Source organism: Salarias fasciatus, chromosome 11 (genome assembly GCF_902148845.1).
Source record: "Salarias fasciatus chromosome 11, fSalaFa1.1, whole genome shotgun sequence".
Taxonomy (NCBI): Eukaryota; Metazoa; Chordata; class Actinopteri; order Blenniiformes; family Blenniidae; genus Salarias; species Salarias fasciatus.
The window spans coordinates 16,969,097-16,989,019 of record NC_043755.1 but is presented as its reverse complement, the minus strand read 5'-3'; the positions used below and the strand labels follow the sequence as shown (position 1 = coordinate 16,989,019).

At 42.2% G+C, this 19,923-nt stretch overlaps 1 protein-coding gene across 1 annotated transcript in view; it reads left to right on the top strand.

Moving 5' to 3' along the window:
* The window catches only part of cdkal1 (CDK5 regulatory subunit associated protein 1-like 1), a 232,327-nt gene that overhangs the window by 38,131 nt on the left and 174,273 nt on the right, over window positions 1–19,923 (top strand). The window contains exon 4 of the mRNA XM_030102247.1: window positions 8,041–8,125. Within this exon, the coding sequence (XP_029958107.1) occupies window positions 8,041–8,125 (85 nt within the window). The remainder of the gene's footprint in view (window positions 1–8,040; window positions 8,126–19,923) is intronic.

The window sequence follows — 19,923 nt, the reverse complement described above, 5'->3', positions numbered from 1 at the left end:
CCCTGACACTACACAGTGCTACTGGAGAAGTGTTAAACTCTTTACACGACAACTTTTTCAGGAAAACTTTAAACGTCGCTGCGAGTCACTGAAAGCGGCCTCCGTCTCTGGGCTGCATTGATCAATATCAGAGGCGATAAGTGTGGTACATGTGCATGATGGCTGCAGTCAATGCCAGATTGGTTTTTACACTCTTTGGTGAAAATGTGGGCTTCTTTTCACAACATTAGTTCAGTTTTTGAAAATTTTTTCTAGAGAAAACAGTTGGTAATATACAGTTCCAAATATGTGTCTCTCTGACACGCTGTTAATCAGTCATTTTTTTTTTCTTCTTTTTGGTTTGTCGAGAGGTTTTGATATTGGCTGGTTTTTATTGATTTATTGAGCCGTGTGGAAACCGTCAGTCATATCAGCCAACCCTGCACATGGGCGAGTCGATCCACAACGATAACGATGACAGATCCCAGAGTAATGCTTGTGTTATTAACTCTCTTCAATAGAACGGCTCCTCCAACAAAACAAGCGAAGATGGTTTGAAGGAGCTTGAATGTTTACGCTCTACTCTTCTATGTGAGAATTCATACATGCTTGCTTGGTTGCCAGTAAACGAAACACAGCACAAACGAGCGCTTCTGTGTTTACGTGAACCCATCCTTGGAGCACAAACAATACCTGACAGTCTAAAAAGCCCGCTGCATGCCGACAGGAGAGCTTCATTCCTGTGGTGCATTACAGTAATGGGGGCATCGCGATTTGGGGCTTGTTTGCTGATACAGGGCCTTAACTTATCGAGTGGAATGGAAAATGATCATCAGGCTGTTGTAGACGATGATGTTAAAGTGGCTATCTGCCAGATGAAGTCCTCTTCCAGATTGCTGCTGCTGCTGCAGCTGAACCCCAGTGCACCTCGATGTACATTCAGAGACCGTCTTTAAGAGGGACCCAGTCAGAACTCAGAGCAGAGAGGAAGTGGTGTGAGCTCAAGGGATCTGTTTACAGCAGAATATGGCACAGCTGAAGCAATTCTATCAAGTACAATGGTCCAACCTTCCCTTTGAGTGATTTTGTGAATCTTTCCCTGCATACCAAGAGCGCAGGATTCACTCAGTTGTTAAGTCAGAAATTAAACTTTCTTTTCAGAAAGTCTTTGAATGTGCCAGGCCTCTGTATTCAATACAGACATTTAGAATTAAAAGTATTAGTTGTTTTTGGTGAAGTACGTTGTGTGTGTCCCATTCTTGCAACTTATATGCAGAGCAAGATTGGTTTTTATTAGCAATTACTACAGAAATCTGAAGGATTCGCAAGAAATTCATCCTTCGACTGAATGTTTAACCCAAATACTACATTCATGCCTTTTGAATAAATGCTTCTGAATTCCACAGTATTGAAGAAGTGACCAGTGAAATTCATCAAAATATGTATAAATACATGTGTGGGGAAAAAAAATTGAAACGCGGTCTCTTTTAACTCTAAACGGAGAAGCTCAAGAACGTCTCCGGCAATCATAAAAGGAGACATGCAATTGTTGCCTGGGGTCTCGGTAGGTTAGATCGCAGCCCGTCTTCCTCTGTGTGGCTCGGTACGCGCAGAGCCACCGTGCCTTGACTCGTTCTTTGGTTTTTCTAAGCGTCATCACGAACAAGGAGAAACTCATTTGTTGTGGTATAAAAGCAAATCCCATGTATGTTACCTTCACCTTGGCTGCACACACCGGGGACCGATTCCGTGCGAGCGTGAAGTCAATAGTGCAAACCATTATACAATGGTGATTTTCAATCCCACATTCTTGGCATTATGAAGATAATATTGGAAAATACAAACACATGTTCTGTAGCAAGACAACGCGTTGTCAAAGCAAGGCGGTTCAGGCAAGTTCACCTTTAATTGAAATAACAGGAAGTCTCTTTCTGTCAACAGTTGCTTGTACCTGCGATTCAGTTTTTATGCTGTGCATCTGATTATATTACAGATTAATGCGCAATGGCAAAATAAATCTTTGTTCCTTTATTTCATATCATGAAGGAGATTTTCACCTTTAGCCAGGCGCACTTAGGGACACAGATAAATGTGCTGAGTTTCATACTGAGAAAGGCAGCTGTTTGAATTTTTTTTTTACAGTAAACAACTAAATAGGCACATCTGCATACAGTGTATAGCTACGAGTTTGGGGAAATGATCCTATTCCCATTTTGCCTGTTATTGTGTGTGTGTGTGTGTGTGTGTGTGTGTGTGTGTGTGTGTGTGTGTGTGTGTGTGTGTGTGTGTGTGTCTCTCTCTCTCAGTGTTTTGACCCTGCAGCTGAGCCTCATCTCCATCCTTCTGCTGGGCGCTGCGTTCACCTGTGGGTCACTTCGCAAGCATCACTCACATGTGCAAATGCGACTCTGAAGTCTGTCTGATATTTATATTCTATTCATGGGATTTGTTCAACGATAAAAGTTGTTATAATTGTACTTATTGACACTCTTGCTACTAAAATTTAACCTCAGCTGCTTTGAATTCACACACTTTTTTTTTTAATTTACTGTCACCCCTCTTGATATACATGTATGTAGTTTCTCTTTCGCTCACAGTGAAAACCATCTGGTCCATAATTCCTCTCTCTCTCTCTCTCTTTTTTTTTGTCTTTTGTCCATCTTTCCGTCCATCCTTATTTGGTGACTGCACCTGCTCCCATAACTCTTTCGCCTCATCTCCATAGGGAGCAGAGTGATTGAAATGTGTTATGTATGACCCCTTCCCCACACACACTGACCACAGGTGCCGAATTTTCAATATTGCACTCTCTTCTCTATGATTTGGGTTCGGGGGTGAATTTAGGGTGAACATCACAGATTCACACACACGTACACACAGAGGCGCTCACAGGAATAACCTCATGGACTAGATTTAGTCATTTGGGTCGGTCATGGGGGATTTTTTTAAAGAATAAGCTTGGGTGCACCTGCATACACATGCACATAACAAATGACTGTATACGCTTGCACACGCATGGGCAGAGGCCAATTTCTTTTTGTGTATTGTGAGGTCAACAGTTGAGATTGGTGGAATTCCTTATATTTGTTCATAGAGAAACTCGCAAACACACACACAAATGCCAATATGTTGTGGTCGAATGGAGATTATTCTCCACACTGGATAAAAGACGGGGTTTTTCATCTAAGGGCTGGAGACTGAGTGAAATAGTGTCATCACTGTCTGTGTGACTTTTGTAAGTCTGTGATGGAATGAAAGGAGAGAAATTGTTTGAGTTTATTGAGCATTCGCCCTCAGCCACTGAGAGTTAGCGCAAAGCTGAAAATATGAAAAATGCTGTGTACAAAGTAAGTGTAACAAGCTTGTGGCTTTCACAACTCTTGAGTCATCTGGGCCTAGTTTATGCCTCAAGTGAAAACATTAGTGGATTTTTAAGAAAAGCTGTTGTGTTTTGAGAACGGTGTCCCTTCACATGTAAACTGCAGAGATGCTGAAACCGATGTAGTGAGCATGTCAGGCCATGAGTTGGTGCTGTTGGTTGTTTTTGGAATGAAACCACACACGTGCACAGAGACTCAAACGCAATAAACACTAACAACGATGAGTACACGGACGTTCGTATGGACAGATGACCAAACTGGAGAGCTATTACCGGTGACTCTCAGCTATTTAACTACAAGTCCCAGGGGAATATAATGAGCGTTTTTGGCTTTGCTGTCAAATTGTGAGACGGTTAGAGAAGGTCCACAGCTTTTCTCCAAGGCTGGCGGGGTTCCTGTGAAACAGGGCTGTTGACTTACCTGACATACACTCACACACTCACACACACACGCAGCAGGAAGCATGTCTTACCCTCTGTGACTTTCCCTCATCAGATAAAAGATAAGTCAACAGTTTCCGTGCACATTCCGTTCCAACAAATCGTCCTCCTGTTGCCTCCGGGCTGTGACATGCAAAGAGCAGACAAATAGATCCCCTGCGATTGGCTGCTCCCCTCTGCCTTTGCAAATCTCATGCAAATTGGAAGATTCCAGAGATTTTACCAGTAGCGGCTTTTTTTTTTCTCTCTCTAAAGTGGTGGGAATGTATGGGCTTTTTAACGCTGAGTCACTTGAAGGTCACGACAGGCTGCTCTCTCTCACCCACAAGTTAATAATGTCAAAAAGTTATTCTGTTGTGATGCTCCTTCCGATAGTAAGGAATAAAAGAAGAAAAAAAATGGGCCTAGACAATAGCTTCCTTAGTCATTTTAGTTAAACTTAAACTTAAAAACTTAATTGTGAACTCATGATACATCAGCTGTACACATTCTTACGTCTTCGGGAGTCGTTAACATCGTCCCGTCCATGCGACAGCGAGCGCAGGGCATCGTCTTCTCATGCTGCGTCTCGATAAGTTCCTCATCAGATGGAAACTTGAAAGAAGAAGCACCAAAAGCGGCTGTCAGCGATAACGTGACGGCGTCTGTCAGCGTGCCGTTCACTCTGCACCCCGCCTGTGTCACGTATTGCTCGCATTTTCCAAAAATACACTACAACAAAGTGTCATTTGACCTGATTGAGTGTCTTGAATTTCTAATGATGCGTGAGAAAACTGTGAACTGCATTAAAAGATTTGAGTTCGTGTGTGGCGATGAGCAGCATGAATCTACTACAGTAGTTCAGGTCCTTGTGCATCGTTTCTTTAGTCCTTTGAGTTAATTTTAAATACTAATTTCTTCTATTACTAAACTAAAAGTCATCTTTTCAAAATGCAAGATAGTTGTAGGTTAAAATCCCCTAAATGTTTCAGCCTTTTTTGTCCTATAACATACTGAAAATATACAACATTTAGCTGTTTGGACAGAAAAAGATCGTTTTGTTTTTGAGTGAGATTGTACAAGGAGACAAAACATGTTAAAGAGGTAAATCACAATGTTTGTCTTTTAATGCTATTGAATAATAGATAGTTTTTGTGTTGTGTAAATTGTGATAGTTGCACCTTAGGTGCCGTTTACGCAACAATGTTTTCAAGTGAAAATGAAAACCGTGGTGTTCGGAGCCACTAAAAATACAACTTTTTGAAAATGTCTCTCATGGTGGAACTTGTTGGAAAAATGCCGTCTATGCATCTGCGCGGATTTCCGCCACCTTTACTCTGAAGGGTTTATTTGTGTGCTGTTTAAGTTGTGCTGACTGTGTAGACAGGACTGTTTTGCAGATGCTCATGCTTGTCGTGTGGGTGTGTGTGTGTGTGTGCATGAGCGTGCGTGTGTGTGTGTGTGTTGAATTGATGGAGAGCTTGTTATTGTTGGTCTGGAAGGCCTCCCTCGGGACACAGACGAGACAGCAACCACACAGCTAAGACCACTCCCACTATCCTGTGTGTGTGTGTGTGTGTGTGTGTGTGTGTGTGTGTGTGTGTGTGTGTGTGTGTGTGTGTGTGTGTGTGTGTGTTCTCGTATTTCTATCCTTGTCGGGGCCAAATGTCCCCACAAGGATAGCAAAACGTGGAGCGACGTGCCTTGTGGGGACCTTTTTCCGGTCCTAAGTAGGAGAAACAGTGTTTTCTTGACCATGTTGTTGTTACTGAAAAAAGTAAAAGTGCAAAAACATTTCTTTAGGGTTAGGCTTTGTTGTGGTGTGGGTTAGGGTTAGGGTAAGGGTCAGGGTTAGGGGCTAGACATGAATGGGAGTCAATGGACGGTCCCCACAAGGATAGAAATACAAGACTGTGTGTGTGTGTGTGTGTGTGTGTGTGTGTGTGTGTGTGTGTGTGTGTGTGTGTGTGTGTGTGTGTGTGTGTGTGTTCTCGTATTTCTATCCTTGTCGGGGCCAAATGTCCCCACAAGGATAGCAAAACGTGGAACGACGTGCCTTGTGGGGACCTTTTTCCGGTCCTAAGTAGGAGAAACAGTGTTTTCTTGACCATGTTGTTGTTACTGAAAAAAGTAAAAGTGCAAAAACATTTCTTTAGGGTTAGGCTTTGTTGTGGTGTGGGTTAGGGTTAGGGTAAGGGTCAGGGTTAGGGGCTAGACATGAATGGGAGTCAATGGAAGGTCCCCACAAGGATAGAAATACGAGACTGAGCGTGTGTGTGTGTGTGTGTGTGTGCGTGCGTGCGTGCGTGCGTGCGTGTGTGTGTGCGTGTGTTGCTACACAAATGAAGGTAAGCATAATAAGCACATTTTGCCAGCTGATCTTGTGCTATCTTTCTTGCCCTTTTCTGTTTCACATACATTTGTAGCTTCAGGTTTGCTCCGTTTTCTTATTATTTTTTTCGTTCAGTCTTTGTATTTTTAGTCCTGTCCCAAAAGAAACAATTATTGCTTGCAACACACGAAAGCCCAAACAAACAAACCCTACACATGATTCATGTCCTACCGCTGTGAGTCATATTGCTTTATTGCTTTTTGGAGATGCGAAGCTGTACTTCTGTTTTTGTGCGAGACATCATTAAGTCTTGCTGAATGTCTGATTCAATCACCGAACGCACCTCAAGCCCCGCACGGCTGTATTTTTTTATTTTTTTATTTTTTTATTTTGAAGATCGGTGGTTTCTGAGTTCATGCTTTCTGAATTATAAGTTGTGTTACAGTTCACGTAATTGAACTTCGTCTTGTCTCAACTTTTCATTTTGGCGACTGACATCATAAAATGCGGCCGCTTAAAAGTTGACCTGTAATCAGTATTGAGCCATGGAAAGCATTAGAGCAAAAATCCATTTTGCATGGTTTGTATTATAGGATGAATCATTCGATAAAATTGCTGTTGCACCATGTTTGCCCTCAGTCCAGAAATTTTGGAAGTCTCTTTATTGCCAGAGAGGGATTGTTTGCACACCTTGTCTTTGGAAGCGTCTGCCTCAGGCGAGGTGTGGTGTGGCTGGTAATCTCTCTTTTATTCTCCTTCTTGAGCCCCGCTGCCTTCCACAGTGTGGGTGTGGGTGTATGGCTGGGTGTGTGTATGCTTGACTGCAGCAGAGAGGTGGATTTTAAGTGAAATATCTGGTTCAATGTGGCGGAAAGGAGCGGCTCCCCGCCGCCGCCGTACCATAGCTCCCCGAGTGTGTGTGTCTTTGCTTGTGACAGCTCTCCTGGCAGTGCCATGCGAAGCCTGCCACCATGGCGGCGAGTAGCAACAGAGCTTAACATCACAGAGAGCGGCACGCCGGTGTGTGTGTGTGTGTGTGAGATTGTGTGTGTGAGAGAGAGAGATGTTTTAAATGTAATGGTAAATGACCTGTTTTAAGCATCTGATGTTTCCCTTTTTACTTATTATTTATTTATGAATCTTCAGATCCAAACGTTTATTAACCAATACTTTATGGACATTTGGACGCTGAAGGAACTAAAGATCTCAGAGAGGGCCGAGCACAGGATATGAAAATGAATCGCAAAGGTTCTTTGTGGGTGTGCAACACAAGAATTGCTGCTGCTGGTTTTGCTTTTTCACACTCAGTAATAATATTCATGAGCCAACAGCTGTTTAAAAAACACCCACAGGTGTATTTATCCAAGTTTACAGCCTTCTTTTTGAGACTCTGGTAGTTGTGTTGCATGAATTAAACAATTTGAGGAGAAAATTGCCAAAGCCTTTAAAGGAACCAAAACAAAAAGCATCTGACTTTACCTTGACTTTATTTGACCAAGTCTGATCAAAACCTGGAATTGAATGATTTAAGTAATGATCTGTAATCTGTAAGAACTGCGTACCTCTACATATTTAGATAAACTTGCCTTTGAAAAACACTAGTATGGAAGTGAGATGAAGGTTTACAATTTAATTGATTTTACTGCTTTAAATAGAAGTGTGAAATGAGAGTGGTTATAAAAATAATGCTGAACCACATGGGATCGTTTGGGTGTTACTTTCTGTGGAAATGCTGACCCTCTACGTGCCTCAGGCACCAAGGAACTGCGCCAAACACCAATTAAGTAGTTTTGTGTTTTGAGAGCACTTTGCAATTTCTCCTTTTTTTTATGCATTTTGATGCCTTGGCCAGATTTGAGATGCCTTAATTTCAAGGAGCCATGCTTGTGTTTCCGCTCCACATAAAAATAAAGATTGTTTCTTTCCACAGACGACCCAACAGAAGCAGATCTTTGGTTGCTCAACAGCTGCACTGTGAAAAACCCAGCAGAGGACCACTTCAGGAACTCAATCAAGTAAGGAAATCTGCACACACAAGCACCGTACGCACATCATGTTTCTTTACGTTTTCAGAAAGGGAGTGGGCTCGTCAAAACACCTTTATATGCTGCTATCAGAATCATCACGCGGGAAACGCTCCATCTTTATGTGAGAACGGCTTCTGTAGCACGACATGGATTAGCTTGTGTGCACATTTAAATAGATTTTCAGGTTTTAAATAGCCTTAAAGCTTCTCAGACAAACAAAGCAGTATGTAAAGGTAGAGGGATTTTAGTAGTTTTAAAATTCAGCTTTCCGCTCCAACATAGCCAAAAAAAAAAAAAAAAAAAACCTAATTATGGTGCTTTTTTTTTTTTTTTTTGCTCAACACATTTTCTCATGCATAAATGTGTGCATGTGTGTGTTACATCTTTTCAGCTTGCTGCCCTGTGTCAGCTTCCACCTACTCACTGTTCCACCGGTCCCCGACAGTCGCACACGCAGGGAGAGGGATGGAGGGAGGGAGAAACACACATATTTGCATAAACACAGAGAAATTAAGCCAGAAACTGTTTTGCATTTTGATTAATTTCCCTACATCAGTGGCACACACACACCTGGCGGGCGTATGCTTTTGAACCACTCGGTGATTTAGAGAGCAAAATCAGGATTGTGCTACTAAAGACAGCTTTGGGTTTGTTTCAGCTGAGAAAAGCAGATCTTTCTACGGTTTGGGTAGAAAATCACATGCCATCAGTAAAAAAAAGAAATGATTCCACTGACTGTTGACATTTTGTCTACTGGTAGATGCGGTTTTCTTCTGACTGGATGAGGATGAAAAGCAGGCTTGAGTTTCCTCGTGAAGCGTCGGTTGGAGTCGTGTAGCATTAAGACGGTGTGCTTGAGCCTCTCCAGAGGCATCTAGTGGAAATGCTTGTTAACACATGTTGACATTTTCTTAAGTGCCAGTGCAGAGCATTACTAGTTTGATTATTTACCTGTAAGTACGTTCATGCACGTCAGATCACTGTGACTTACAGATGTTTGGTATGTGTAGCTAGGCCTTGATCTCGTCCTTGTTGCACAGAGGTGCAAATTGCAATGCAGATAGATCGACACACTTCACCCTTTTTTTATCCAACAGTAATTGTACACGTTGGGTGTAAATATTGTCAGTATTGGACCAAATCGGGTGCTTCTGTGTGTCAATGGAGATGTTTTTTTCTTTAAATACCTGCATCAGAAAGACAGGAAATGCTATGAATTGACAGGAAACATTAATAGATTAGTTGTCTCACAGAAATAGTTTTTGTTTTGAGTGCAGAGCTGTAGCTTTTTGTTGCTCCACATGACGACTACTTCAAATTTTGTTTCCAAAGTTGGAAAGGAGATAGAGATGGCAGTCTTGTTGTTTTTTTTTGGGGGGGGTTGGTTACACCTACACTCTGCTTTTACTGATCAAGAGAACAAGGCCCAGCCCTGTGTAATTACATGCTTTCCTCATAGTTAAGTTGCTGTTAAACAGCAAAAGTGGTTGCTCATAATCCTTGTATATTTTTCTAAATATGGCCCATTGTCTGCTTTCTATCTATCACAGAAAGTGAAGATCACGGAATATTATATTATTTGCAGTGACTTTGGAGGCAGCACTGCATTGCCCAAGTTCTTGTAAGCACCATAAAGTGCCGTGATCTTCACTCTAAAGAGATTTTATCCTCAGACGTCTTTCTACATAATTACCCTCATTGCTGCAACCATCCTTACATGTGTTAAAATGTGGGCTTTTTTTTTGTCTCCAAAGGGTTTTAGGTGAGTTTTCATTTGCATTTAGAGGAAATGAAACTGCTGCAATTCATCATGTCTCGCCTTTTTGCATTTGGCTGTCTGAAAAATCAGAATAAAACAACTTACTATCAGACAATAAGACAAGGGTGAACAGTTTCACACGGCCAACTTGATCAGTGCAATCTTCCTGTCTTTTTTTTTTCCTTCAGCTGTCTCCTGATGCTCGCAGTTTTCCTTTCACTCTTTCTGTCTGTGCCATTTTTATGCAAAGAATTTGTCAGTTGAAATGCACAAAATAATAACACACTTCAGGACTTTGAAAATGTCTCGGTTGTTGATGCTGGAGTTTTCTTCGATTGGAAATCACCCAGCTGTAATGCTAATGCAATTAATGCTCTATTCACTGGGAAGGAGACACACACACACAGACAAGCACACACACACACACGGGTAATAAAAAACTTTTTCATCACTTGCTGCGTGCATGATGGAGACACAAAATGACGGGGTGTGGGATCACAGAGAATCCAAATGCCCACTTGTCATTCCTTTTCTTTCCTCCACGCTTTCCTTTTTCTTTGGCTTGTCTTCATCTGATTGGCAGAGAAGGGGGTAAACCGGAGGAGGGGGCAGGCACACGCTCTGCCTCGCGCTCGGTCACACGCTGGCCGTGATGCCTGCACCTCCTGGTACCACAATCCAGCACCTGCTGTGGAGTCACGTCTGGGACGACTAAAACGTCTGGACTCTGTTGGCTTCACCTCAAATCCAGCTCTCGGATATTGTTTATGGGTAGCGACACTTTGGGCAAAACCCCGAACGCCACCTTTCTGTGCCGCCCACCCCTCTCCCTCTTTGATTTGAGAAATTTGAGGCCGTTTACTGGATATGAGAAAGAAGCTGTGCTGCGCTGTGAAGCTCAGCTTGCGATGCCCAGAATCACATTTTAGTAACACACGCGGTCAATAGCCATGCTGTTCTGATTTCTTACAGCTCAAAACAGAGTGAAATAGTCTGGCCAAATCCCTCCTCATGTCTTTGAAGCTGGGTCGCAGTTTCATCCAATGAAGCCCAAAGTCAGACTGTCAGATCTACAGATGCGTTTTATTCTTAAGTTCAATCAATAAAGGTTTTCCTCCTTACCAGTGTGCATGTTGGTTGAAGAAATGAGTTTAATCCATGCTTTACAGGTCTATTATTGGATGTAACAGTGTCGTAGGGACAACATAAAAAAAAAATTTAGACAGTAAAATGTGTGAGTTTGGCTGTTTTCTGAGAGTTCTCATGTTTTTGGAGTCGTTGAGTACTTTTGTATTCACAGTATATTCTGCCGTCTCAACGTCGTGTTTTTAGACTGCCGTACTAGATCTGTTCAACATTGTGATAACATCAGGGATCATGGCCTAACATGTGGAGCTCAGACGTTTGCCCCATGTCTCCACGGAGCCTCACTGCTCTGAATCCATTGTACCCCAGTTCAGGGAGAAATACAGATCAAGGTCTTGTCATTTTGGATTTCCACATCAGTATACCTGAAAATTGCATGTATCACATCAGGATATTTTTGGGAATCAGGCAATACAGTCTTAAATTTTAGCATGCGTGACCCAGGTTCAAACTGGTCTGCAGCAGGAATGGAAACCAGTGTAATAACTAAGCAAGTGTGTGGTGCAGGCTGACTTGCTGTGACAACCCTGTAAGAAGGGAGAAATAAAACAAACTGTCATTTTAACTTTTGTTTTGTGGTCTTTCTTGAGTTACGCTGAACTTCATCAAAGAAACCTCTTTAGAGAAGCACTTGTTGAGCTTTTGTTTTTAAAGATAACTGATACATGCCATGAACACAACTGGATAAGAAAAATTACAATGAACTTGATAAGAAGACCTATCAGTCATTTGAGGGTGTAGTTGAAGGCCACACTAGTCCACAGTGCGGCGTTCTCTGTATGCCGAGTCTGATGCACTGTGATAAATAGAGTTATCATTCCCCCTCAACAATGAGCTCAATAGACATATTTAATTGATATTTTCAAAAGTAGAAAGAGATGTGGGGAAAAAAAAATCTTCTAGTTTTATTCTCATTTTCTCCAAATATTCATCGGGGGTGTGATCCAGTGACGTATTTGCTGTGGAAAATAGTCCTCTATGGCTACAGTCTGTGGCACAGCAGACCTGCACATATGCATTGTCACATAAGTAGCAGTCAGTGTGATGGTAAATGAGTTGAGGGGGGTTTTGAAAAGAAGCACAGGGGTTCTCGGCGGTCCTCTATCACAGTTTGGAGCGGTGCTGTGAAAAGACGGCTTATTACCTCTGGAGAGCTGGGGCTGCGCTGGCATCCATGCCAAGTGTGTGGGATAAGGAGTCGAATCTGTGCATATATGTATGAGGGTTGTCCAGTGGATGGATGCCCAGGCAGTTTGCAGTAAGCGTTGTGTGTGTGTGTGTGTGCGTGTGTGCAGTGTGGAGTATTTCCCTGTGAGAGAACGTTATCAGATATGCATGAGGTTTCTTTTGAGACTGCACTTTGTGTGTGTGGATGTGTTTGTGCATATGCGGATGCTGTTTTTCATTATGTGAACACGCAGCTCTCAGCAAATCCTGAAGCTATGGGCTGCCTGGACATTTGTATGTGTTGCTCATAGGTGCCCAGGAGAGGCTGCACTATTTTTTTTTTTTGTCTTCAAATAAACTGTGAATTTGAGGAGAAGAGCACAGGCAGGTGTTGTATTTGTGTATTTATGGCTTATTTAAATCATTATTTCAAGCTTGTTGAGAGGTTTTGCCTTAATAATTTTTCCCCTATATTATTGTGATCCGAATGCAGTGAAGATAGAAGACTTTCTGGTGTTTTTTTTAAACAGTTAAAGCATCCTCATCCCTTCTGTTTACTTCTAAATCAAAGCCCTCTGCTGCCCAAATGGCTAATATAGCAGCTTCTGAATGCTAACAAGTCAATTAGTATGGATATTTGAGTATGCATGTGTGTGCGTCCGAAATGCCAAAATCTATAGCGTAATTCAATGTCAGAGACCTCTCAAATCAATGAATACAGAATGCATTAAAGAAACAGTTGCTCAACAGCATGTGATTAAACTGTTCAGTGTTTGTGTGTGTGTGCGTGCGTGCACGTGTGTGAGGGTTGGGTTTTTCCACATGGCTGTTTTCACTAATTTGTATGATCAAGGGAATGTATGCTTAAGGAATTAAAACCAGACTCAGAGTTCTGTACCCCTGTTTTCAAAATACACCAATTCCCACATTATATTTACATTCATTTCAATATAATTTTAATATTCATGAACCAAGCGTAAGAAAGAAAAAATCATTAATGTTAATTGAAAAGGGACACACAGCACGCAGAATGAACTCTTGGAGGAAGTCCAAAGTGTATGCAGTGTGCTTATACTGTGTATTTATAACAGATGTGTAGGCTGGGTGGTGAATATGTATCACAGCCTCTGGCTACAGGGCGCACTACCTCAGCGCCGGTTTGGCAGAACTTTCTTTACAAATTTAGGACCATTGATTGGAGACCATATGCTGCCAAAAGCTGAAATAAAAGCTAAATTGAGCTGATTTACAACCGTGGCAGAGGCCGACATGGTATGCCCCAATATGAAACTAAAGCACGAATGTGGAACAGTGATCTGTTGTTATTGTGGTGTTTTAGTGTTCAGACAGTATCACACAGGGCCGTTTCTGTTCTTGCAGCCATTTGTTTTCCAAACCCGCTTCACCCAGCTCAGGGTCGTGTGGATGTGGAGCAGGTGCAAAGTAACAGTGGGCTCAAAGGAGGGACACACCCTGGGCAGGGCAGTAATCTATGACGGGGTAAATCCCAAACCTGCGATCAATTTCGAGTCAACAAATAATGTGTTTTTAGGTTATGGGGGGAAGCGCTGGGAGAATAAACCTACAGGCGCACAGGGAGGACATGCAAACTCCCAACACAATCTAAGCATCCAAACTATTTATTTAAGGAGCCGCGACGACTGAATGGAACCCCCCTTGGAAAAATAAATACAAAGCATGTTTTGGATTGACCCCAGCTGGACCTTCCTGTGTTGATTTTGCATGTTCTCCCTGTGTGTCCGGATGGATTTTCCGAACCAAATGTGTTCGACATGCATCACTTTTCTTTTTGAGGGATAATATAGATTTGGCAGCGGAAAAAGTTTTCTGCTGTAGTTGAACTTTTTGATGAACCCTGAGCTCACATGTCCAGAGTCCAGGTCCTCAATTAATAGCAGGTGGTTAATATGCATTTCAGCCCATGGCTACATCTGTTGATTAGTAAGATATCCACTGACGCCTGGCAAGTGATTTTATGTCATTGATTTTTGGCCACATATTCACTGCAGGGAAAAGGTCATGTTTGGCAAATATAATTATAAATCCTCCCACAAACAGAATTTGCATGTCAAAGCTCTTATTTTTAGCCTTTGAGAACATTAACAGCATTTTTCAAGCGCGTGTGCTTTGAAAGGTGAAGCTGCAGTCCGCGCCAGATGACAAATCTCTCAAACGACAAACCCTGACCCGATTGCATTAATAATGGGTCGGAAAGTGACCTCCAAAAAAAAAAAAAAAAAAAAAAAGGTGAATGCCAGTCACCCACGTAACTGTGTATTCATAAGTATCAATCAAACGTCTGACGCGGCTCTGTGGTCGGGGCGAAGTGTTTCCTCTTCAGAGTGTTTATAATGTCTGACCCTGCCTCACAGGCACTTTCTGCGTGTTGTTTTAAATGAACTGATACATGGCAGTGAGTGACATTAAGGCCAGGAATGTTTCCTTTTCATCAGGACATGACAACGAGGTATAAACAATCTGGAATCTGCACTGACCTTTCGAGTTGTTTACTAAGGGCAGTTATTTTATGTCTGCGTTCACCCAGCGCAGCGAACACACAGGCATGGATTTGCAACCAAGTGGACACACACATACGCACGCACACACACACACACACACGCACGCACAAGCAGGGAAACACACACAGAGCCTGATGCCTGGGGCGGGTTTTGGTACAACTCAGGGATTGGCATTTAATCTGTCAGTTCTACAGGGCATTAGCCTACATTTTCTGGTGCGCACAGACACAAAAATAGTCCTGGGCAGACCGAGACAGACAGACAGACAGATGAGGTGGGAGGGCATGGACAAAGAATCTGGCTGATTCTGGGCATCCCATGCTGGCCCGGCTGTGCCAAAGGCTGCGTGACAGCCCGGACACAGCCCTGTTTTAACACAATTCCATCATGCTCTTCTTCTTTTTAGTGAGGTGAACAGGCATTAATGTCACGTACAGCTGTGGGAAGTGAATCTTTACGGGGTATTTTATGTACTTTATATTGTTAAAATAAGGTACAAAATGAGGTACAATTCTCTCTCTCCCAAAAAAAATAAAATGAATTTGGTCTTCATCCATCAAATCCTGCAGTAATTAAAGGTGGCCTCTTTTGATGTGGTCACCACCTGGAGCTCACGGCTCAGCTTTTCCCAGCACTAATTGTTGCCATTATTTTAGATTTATTGGTGATTGGCAGAGGAGAGATTGACTGACAGGTTGAATGTGGCCTTAAGCCGATCGTGTTGTCACTCTTCCTCTGTGCTCTTACTTGAATGCCCTTTCTCATTGTTTCATTTTGATTTTTTTTTAATTATGTCTAATAACATTTTGATGAAAATATTGCCCATTATTGATGAACATCATGTATTTACAGTCCTAATGCTTCATCAGTGTGATCAAGTAGTTTTGGCTGGTTTAGTCCACTAGAGGACATACAAACATAGAGAAACCAATACAGTTTTAGAATTGCCAACAGACGATAACACTATTTGGCAGATACGTTTTGGCGCAAAATAAGCAACTTGTCAAAAGTCTTGTTTAATGAAGGTCTTCATGATTGATACAGGGGTCTTTCCTGCCAGCCTCTCTCAGTGAGGTGTAAAAATACCGAGGCTTCAGACCCCTGTGAGATGTTGAATGGTCTCATATCATCACATAAAATCGTACATAAACTGTTTGTCATATTGTGTCAGGCTGCAGAGAAGCTTCACAATGGTTAGGAGAATAAAACGATGTAAGCCTAAGTGAGGGAGTCACCTTAGCAGGTGGTTGTTTATTGGGCAGTATTTAATCTGGAAGTAGTATTTCAGCAATTTTTTTCTTGTGTTCACGTGCAGTGATCTCATTCTGAACGTTCTCACCTCAGTCTGCCGTTCTGTTTTGACCGATCCGAAAACTTTATGTGACGGGACTCGTCACGAGCCTTTGATCCAACACATTTATAAAAAATTAAAATCCAATTGTAGTGAGATTTAAGCTTGTTTTAACAGCTTTCTCACTCGCTGAGCTTCTGTTTACTCCAGCTATGTAGTGTTACCATATCATAGCCGGACCATTCATCCAATACACTTACAGTATCGTCACAATTAAATTCATCCTCCACGTCTTTTCTCCCCCTTCGTCCCTCTGCTCTGTTCTATCTGCTTCATCAGAGAACGTTCTTGCATTGCTTTAACTCATATCAACATGAACCTGTTAACTGGACTTTAAGCAGTAATTGAGCATTATCCATCTTGCTAGCCTGCACCGGCTTATCCTTTTAAAATGATTTACCTGCTGTCAGGCTAGATTTTAGTACTTTTATCTCGGCTTAACCTGCGACATTGACCCTCAACAAACAGTCAGACCCAATTTTATGCAATTAGCGCTGAAAGTGAAGTAACAGCCTCACCATTTTTAATCTTGTTTATCAGAAAAAGGCGATAGACAACTCAGGCATCAGAGGGGATGACTGTAATGTGATGAAAGGCTAATAATATTAAGTCTCTATTCCTAACAGACCTGGCCGTTATCGGCTTCTGTCGGCTTTTAAAGACCAGGTGTGATGCCCTCTCATTTCCACTGCCAATGAATCGTCTCTGCAGCTCCAGCGCTTAAATGTCAAGGCAGACGTTCGTCTCTTGTCATTTCTCCCATATTGGAGGAAAACATTAATATGGGCAGTGCATATAACAGCAGCATTACAAAGAAATCCTTGTTCTGTCTGAACAAGCCATTTCTTTGGGGAGACCGCTGCAATTTCACACAATGTTGTTTAACAGAATAGAAGATCGGCGGTGAATAACAATTATGAAATGTTTTCTTGTTAGATGAACAGTCCTTGCTGATAATCAAGTGAAATTCAGGCTGTTTGCTGTAAGTGATTTGGCTTAAGATGAAGAAACCAAAACAGTTTGCCTTTATGGGACTGTGCCAACTGGAAATGACACAAAAAAAAAAAAAAAAAACCACTAAAAGGAAAAACTTGTTTCTCAGACTCACCATTCTCACCTTAACTTTCTGCTTGACTCCACGCTTTTTGAATCTGCCCTGAAGCAGTGAGACTTTTAGTGATCGTGCGTCCAGAAATGGTCCACATCGAGATGTAGAGAGAACACGAGGCAGCGCGGTTATTTTTGTGTCTGCTTTTGAACTGTACTCACTACCAAGCTGTCACATCTGCTCAACAAAGTCGCCTTGAGTTCCAGGCTTAACTCAGCATGGGGTCTTGGTATCTGTCTGTGCGTGCACGTGCGTCTCGGCTTAAATGTGGCCAAAATTCAGGGCAGCTCACAGTACGGCGCTCAAGGCCTGAGCCAACACTATCACTATCCAATCAGATCTTGTTAAACACCACTTCAGCCTCGACTCTGTTGTTTTGAGCGTCTCTGCTTCGTGGTTCCAGTACATCTCTGTGCTTGAAATTTGTTTACATTCTGATGAATGAGACTCTTCTTTTTATCTTTTATTTTTCAAGCCTTCGTCACAGCTCAAGTCTGCTGCGAAACAAAGCGATATCCGTCGCCGCCGTGAATATTTTGTGTGTCGCTACGGGGATATGTGTGTGTGTGCATGAGCGAGTCCTTAAATAAATGGCTGCATAATCACAGCCTGTCACATTGCTGCCTTTCTTAGAAGGTCTTCCTTAACAGCAATCACAAACGACTCCTGAATTCATCTGCTCAAACGGCCGGGCTCTTAAGGCACCCCACTGCGCTCCTGCCTTTTTGCTGATCCCCGATTGTGGATTTAAGCCATAAGAGGCCAAGTTAATATAGGATTGTGGATAAAATAGGACCTTTCACCTCGCTGCATTGCAAGCAGTTGGGTTTCCTTCGTTGAATGCTGCATTTTTTTTTTTCAAGGGGATTCAGTTAGTTTGGCCGAGAAGCTTTTAAAGAATGTCTTATTGATATGGAAGGACTGGAAGATCGCGCCGGCCGTTTCAGCTTCTGTAGGAATGTGTGTAAGATAAGACGGAAAAATATGGGCCAGAGAAGTTGAGTCAACATGCGTGTTTCAAACACGCCTCAGTCACTCGAGAATGGGGGTAACCTCATTCCACACGCCGGACAATCTGATTAAAATTAAAGCCCATATTGTAGGCCCATATGTTTTGCTCTGCTGTTTTAGATTAGGATTTTAAACATTTTTAGGAGGATGAATCTGCAAATGGGAGCACTTGATGCTAATTGACTTTAGTGTGTCCCTATTTTTAATTTTTTTTTTTTTTCCAGAATGTGGTGTCTTCATTCTTGCTGAATTTTTTTTTTTCTTTCTCTAAATCCGAGACGACGCAATGTGACAGGATTAGCAGTGTTTTATGTTAACTGTTTTCTTTTCTCCCGGCGAATCTGTCCCCACGTTGTCTGAGCTTTCACTGAGCCAAGAGGCGCTAAGTCCCTCTGCAGGGGGTTTGATGGACTCCTCATGTGATCCCCGCACGTCTCAGGAAACATTGATGTCTTATTAAGACACATAGATGTCAGTGACACTCGGAATATCATATCAGGGAAAGGATGGAGGAGGCTTTACATTTCAAAAGAGTGAAACTGTTGGATACTTAAATAATGATTCCCACATTTTGTCATTTATGCATTACTTTTTTTGTGCATAATTTGTCGTGCGTCGGTGGTGTGTGTTAAATTGAAGACGCGCGCACGGTGAAAGTGCTGCGGCTCACTCGTTAGTGACTGTAGATAATCAAAACTCTAACCTTCATAGACCCTGCTTGAGTTTTTCTCATGTGTGTCTGCAATATCATAATGTTTTATAATACGCTTTCTTGTTATAAGGTGTGCTGTGTTTAAACCCCCTTTGTTCATTAGAAATATTATCGCTCCAGATGTTAAAGTTGTTGTAGCATACACATTTCTCCCTGCGGGATGAATAAAGTATGTTTATCGAGAATATACATTATTTCTTTCCAATAAATTGCATCATTGGAAGTATAAAGATCGCCTTTAATCACAGAATCAATAAAGCAAATAGGTCCTTTATGTAACAGTGACACCAGTTTATCATGCACAACGCTGAGACTCTCAATTAAAAGAAATGTCAATATTACTCTTGATTGTGGTGGTTTTGAGACGGAGCGGCAAAGATTTCTGTCCCACCAGTTAATTTGCTAGTTACTGTAACACTGACTACCAAGTGGCAGCTGTATCACCGACCTGCTGCCTGTCATCATACTCGAACTGTGTGTGTCTTTTTACAACAGCGGGTAGTTAAATGCAGAAGTAAAAGAGAAGGATGAAGAATGAAGCAGCATCACAAGACAGAGAGGCAGTGTCAGCTGTCAGCTGTAATAAGGAAATGGTGAAATATGTTGAGATGGGAGGTCTCAGCAGGAGGCTGACAGGGTGTTGTTATTTTTATTTGGTCCTGTATATTAGTGGTTTTCCTGCGAGGGGGCTAACATTAGTGAGTGATGGTGGCTGTAATGCTCATTATGTTGTTTGATAAATCTGCAGCGACCCTTGGAAGAGGTCACGATGAAGAGGTCAGAGGTCTCTCGAAAGGTTCTGGAGGTCATGCTCGGTGCAGCTGGTGATGAATCACCTGGCCGCGTCTGAGGGGGGCTTCGCACAAACTATATATACTCATGGGTGTGTGTGTGTGTGTGTGTCATCCAGGGGAATCATTGATCAGGGGGACTTAGTGCATAGTCTATATGTCATCATTGATGTTACAACTTATATTGGAGTGCTTGTATTG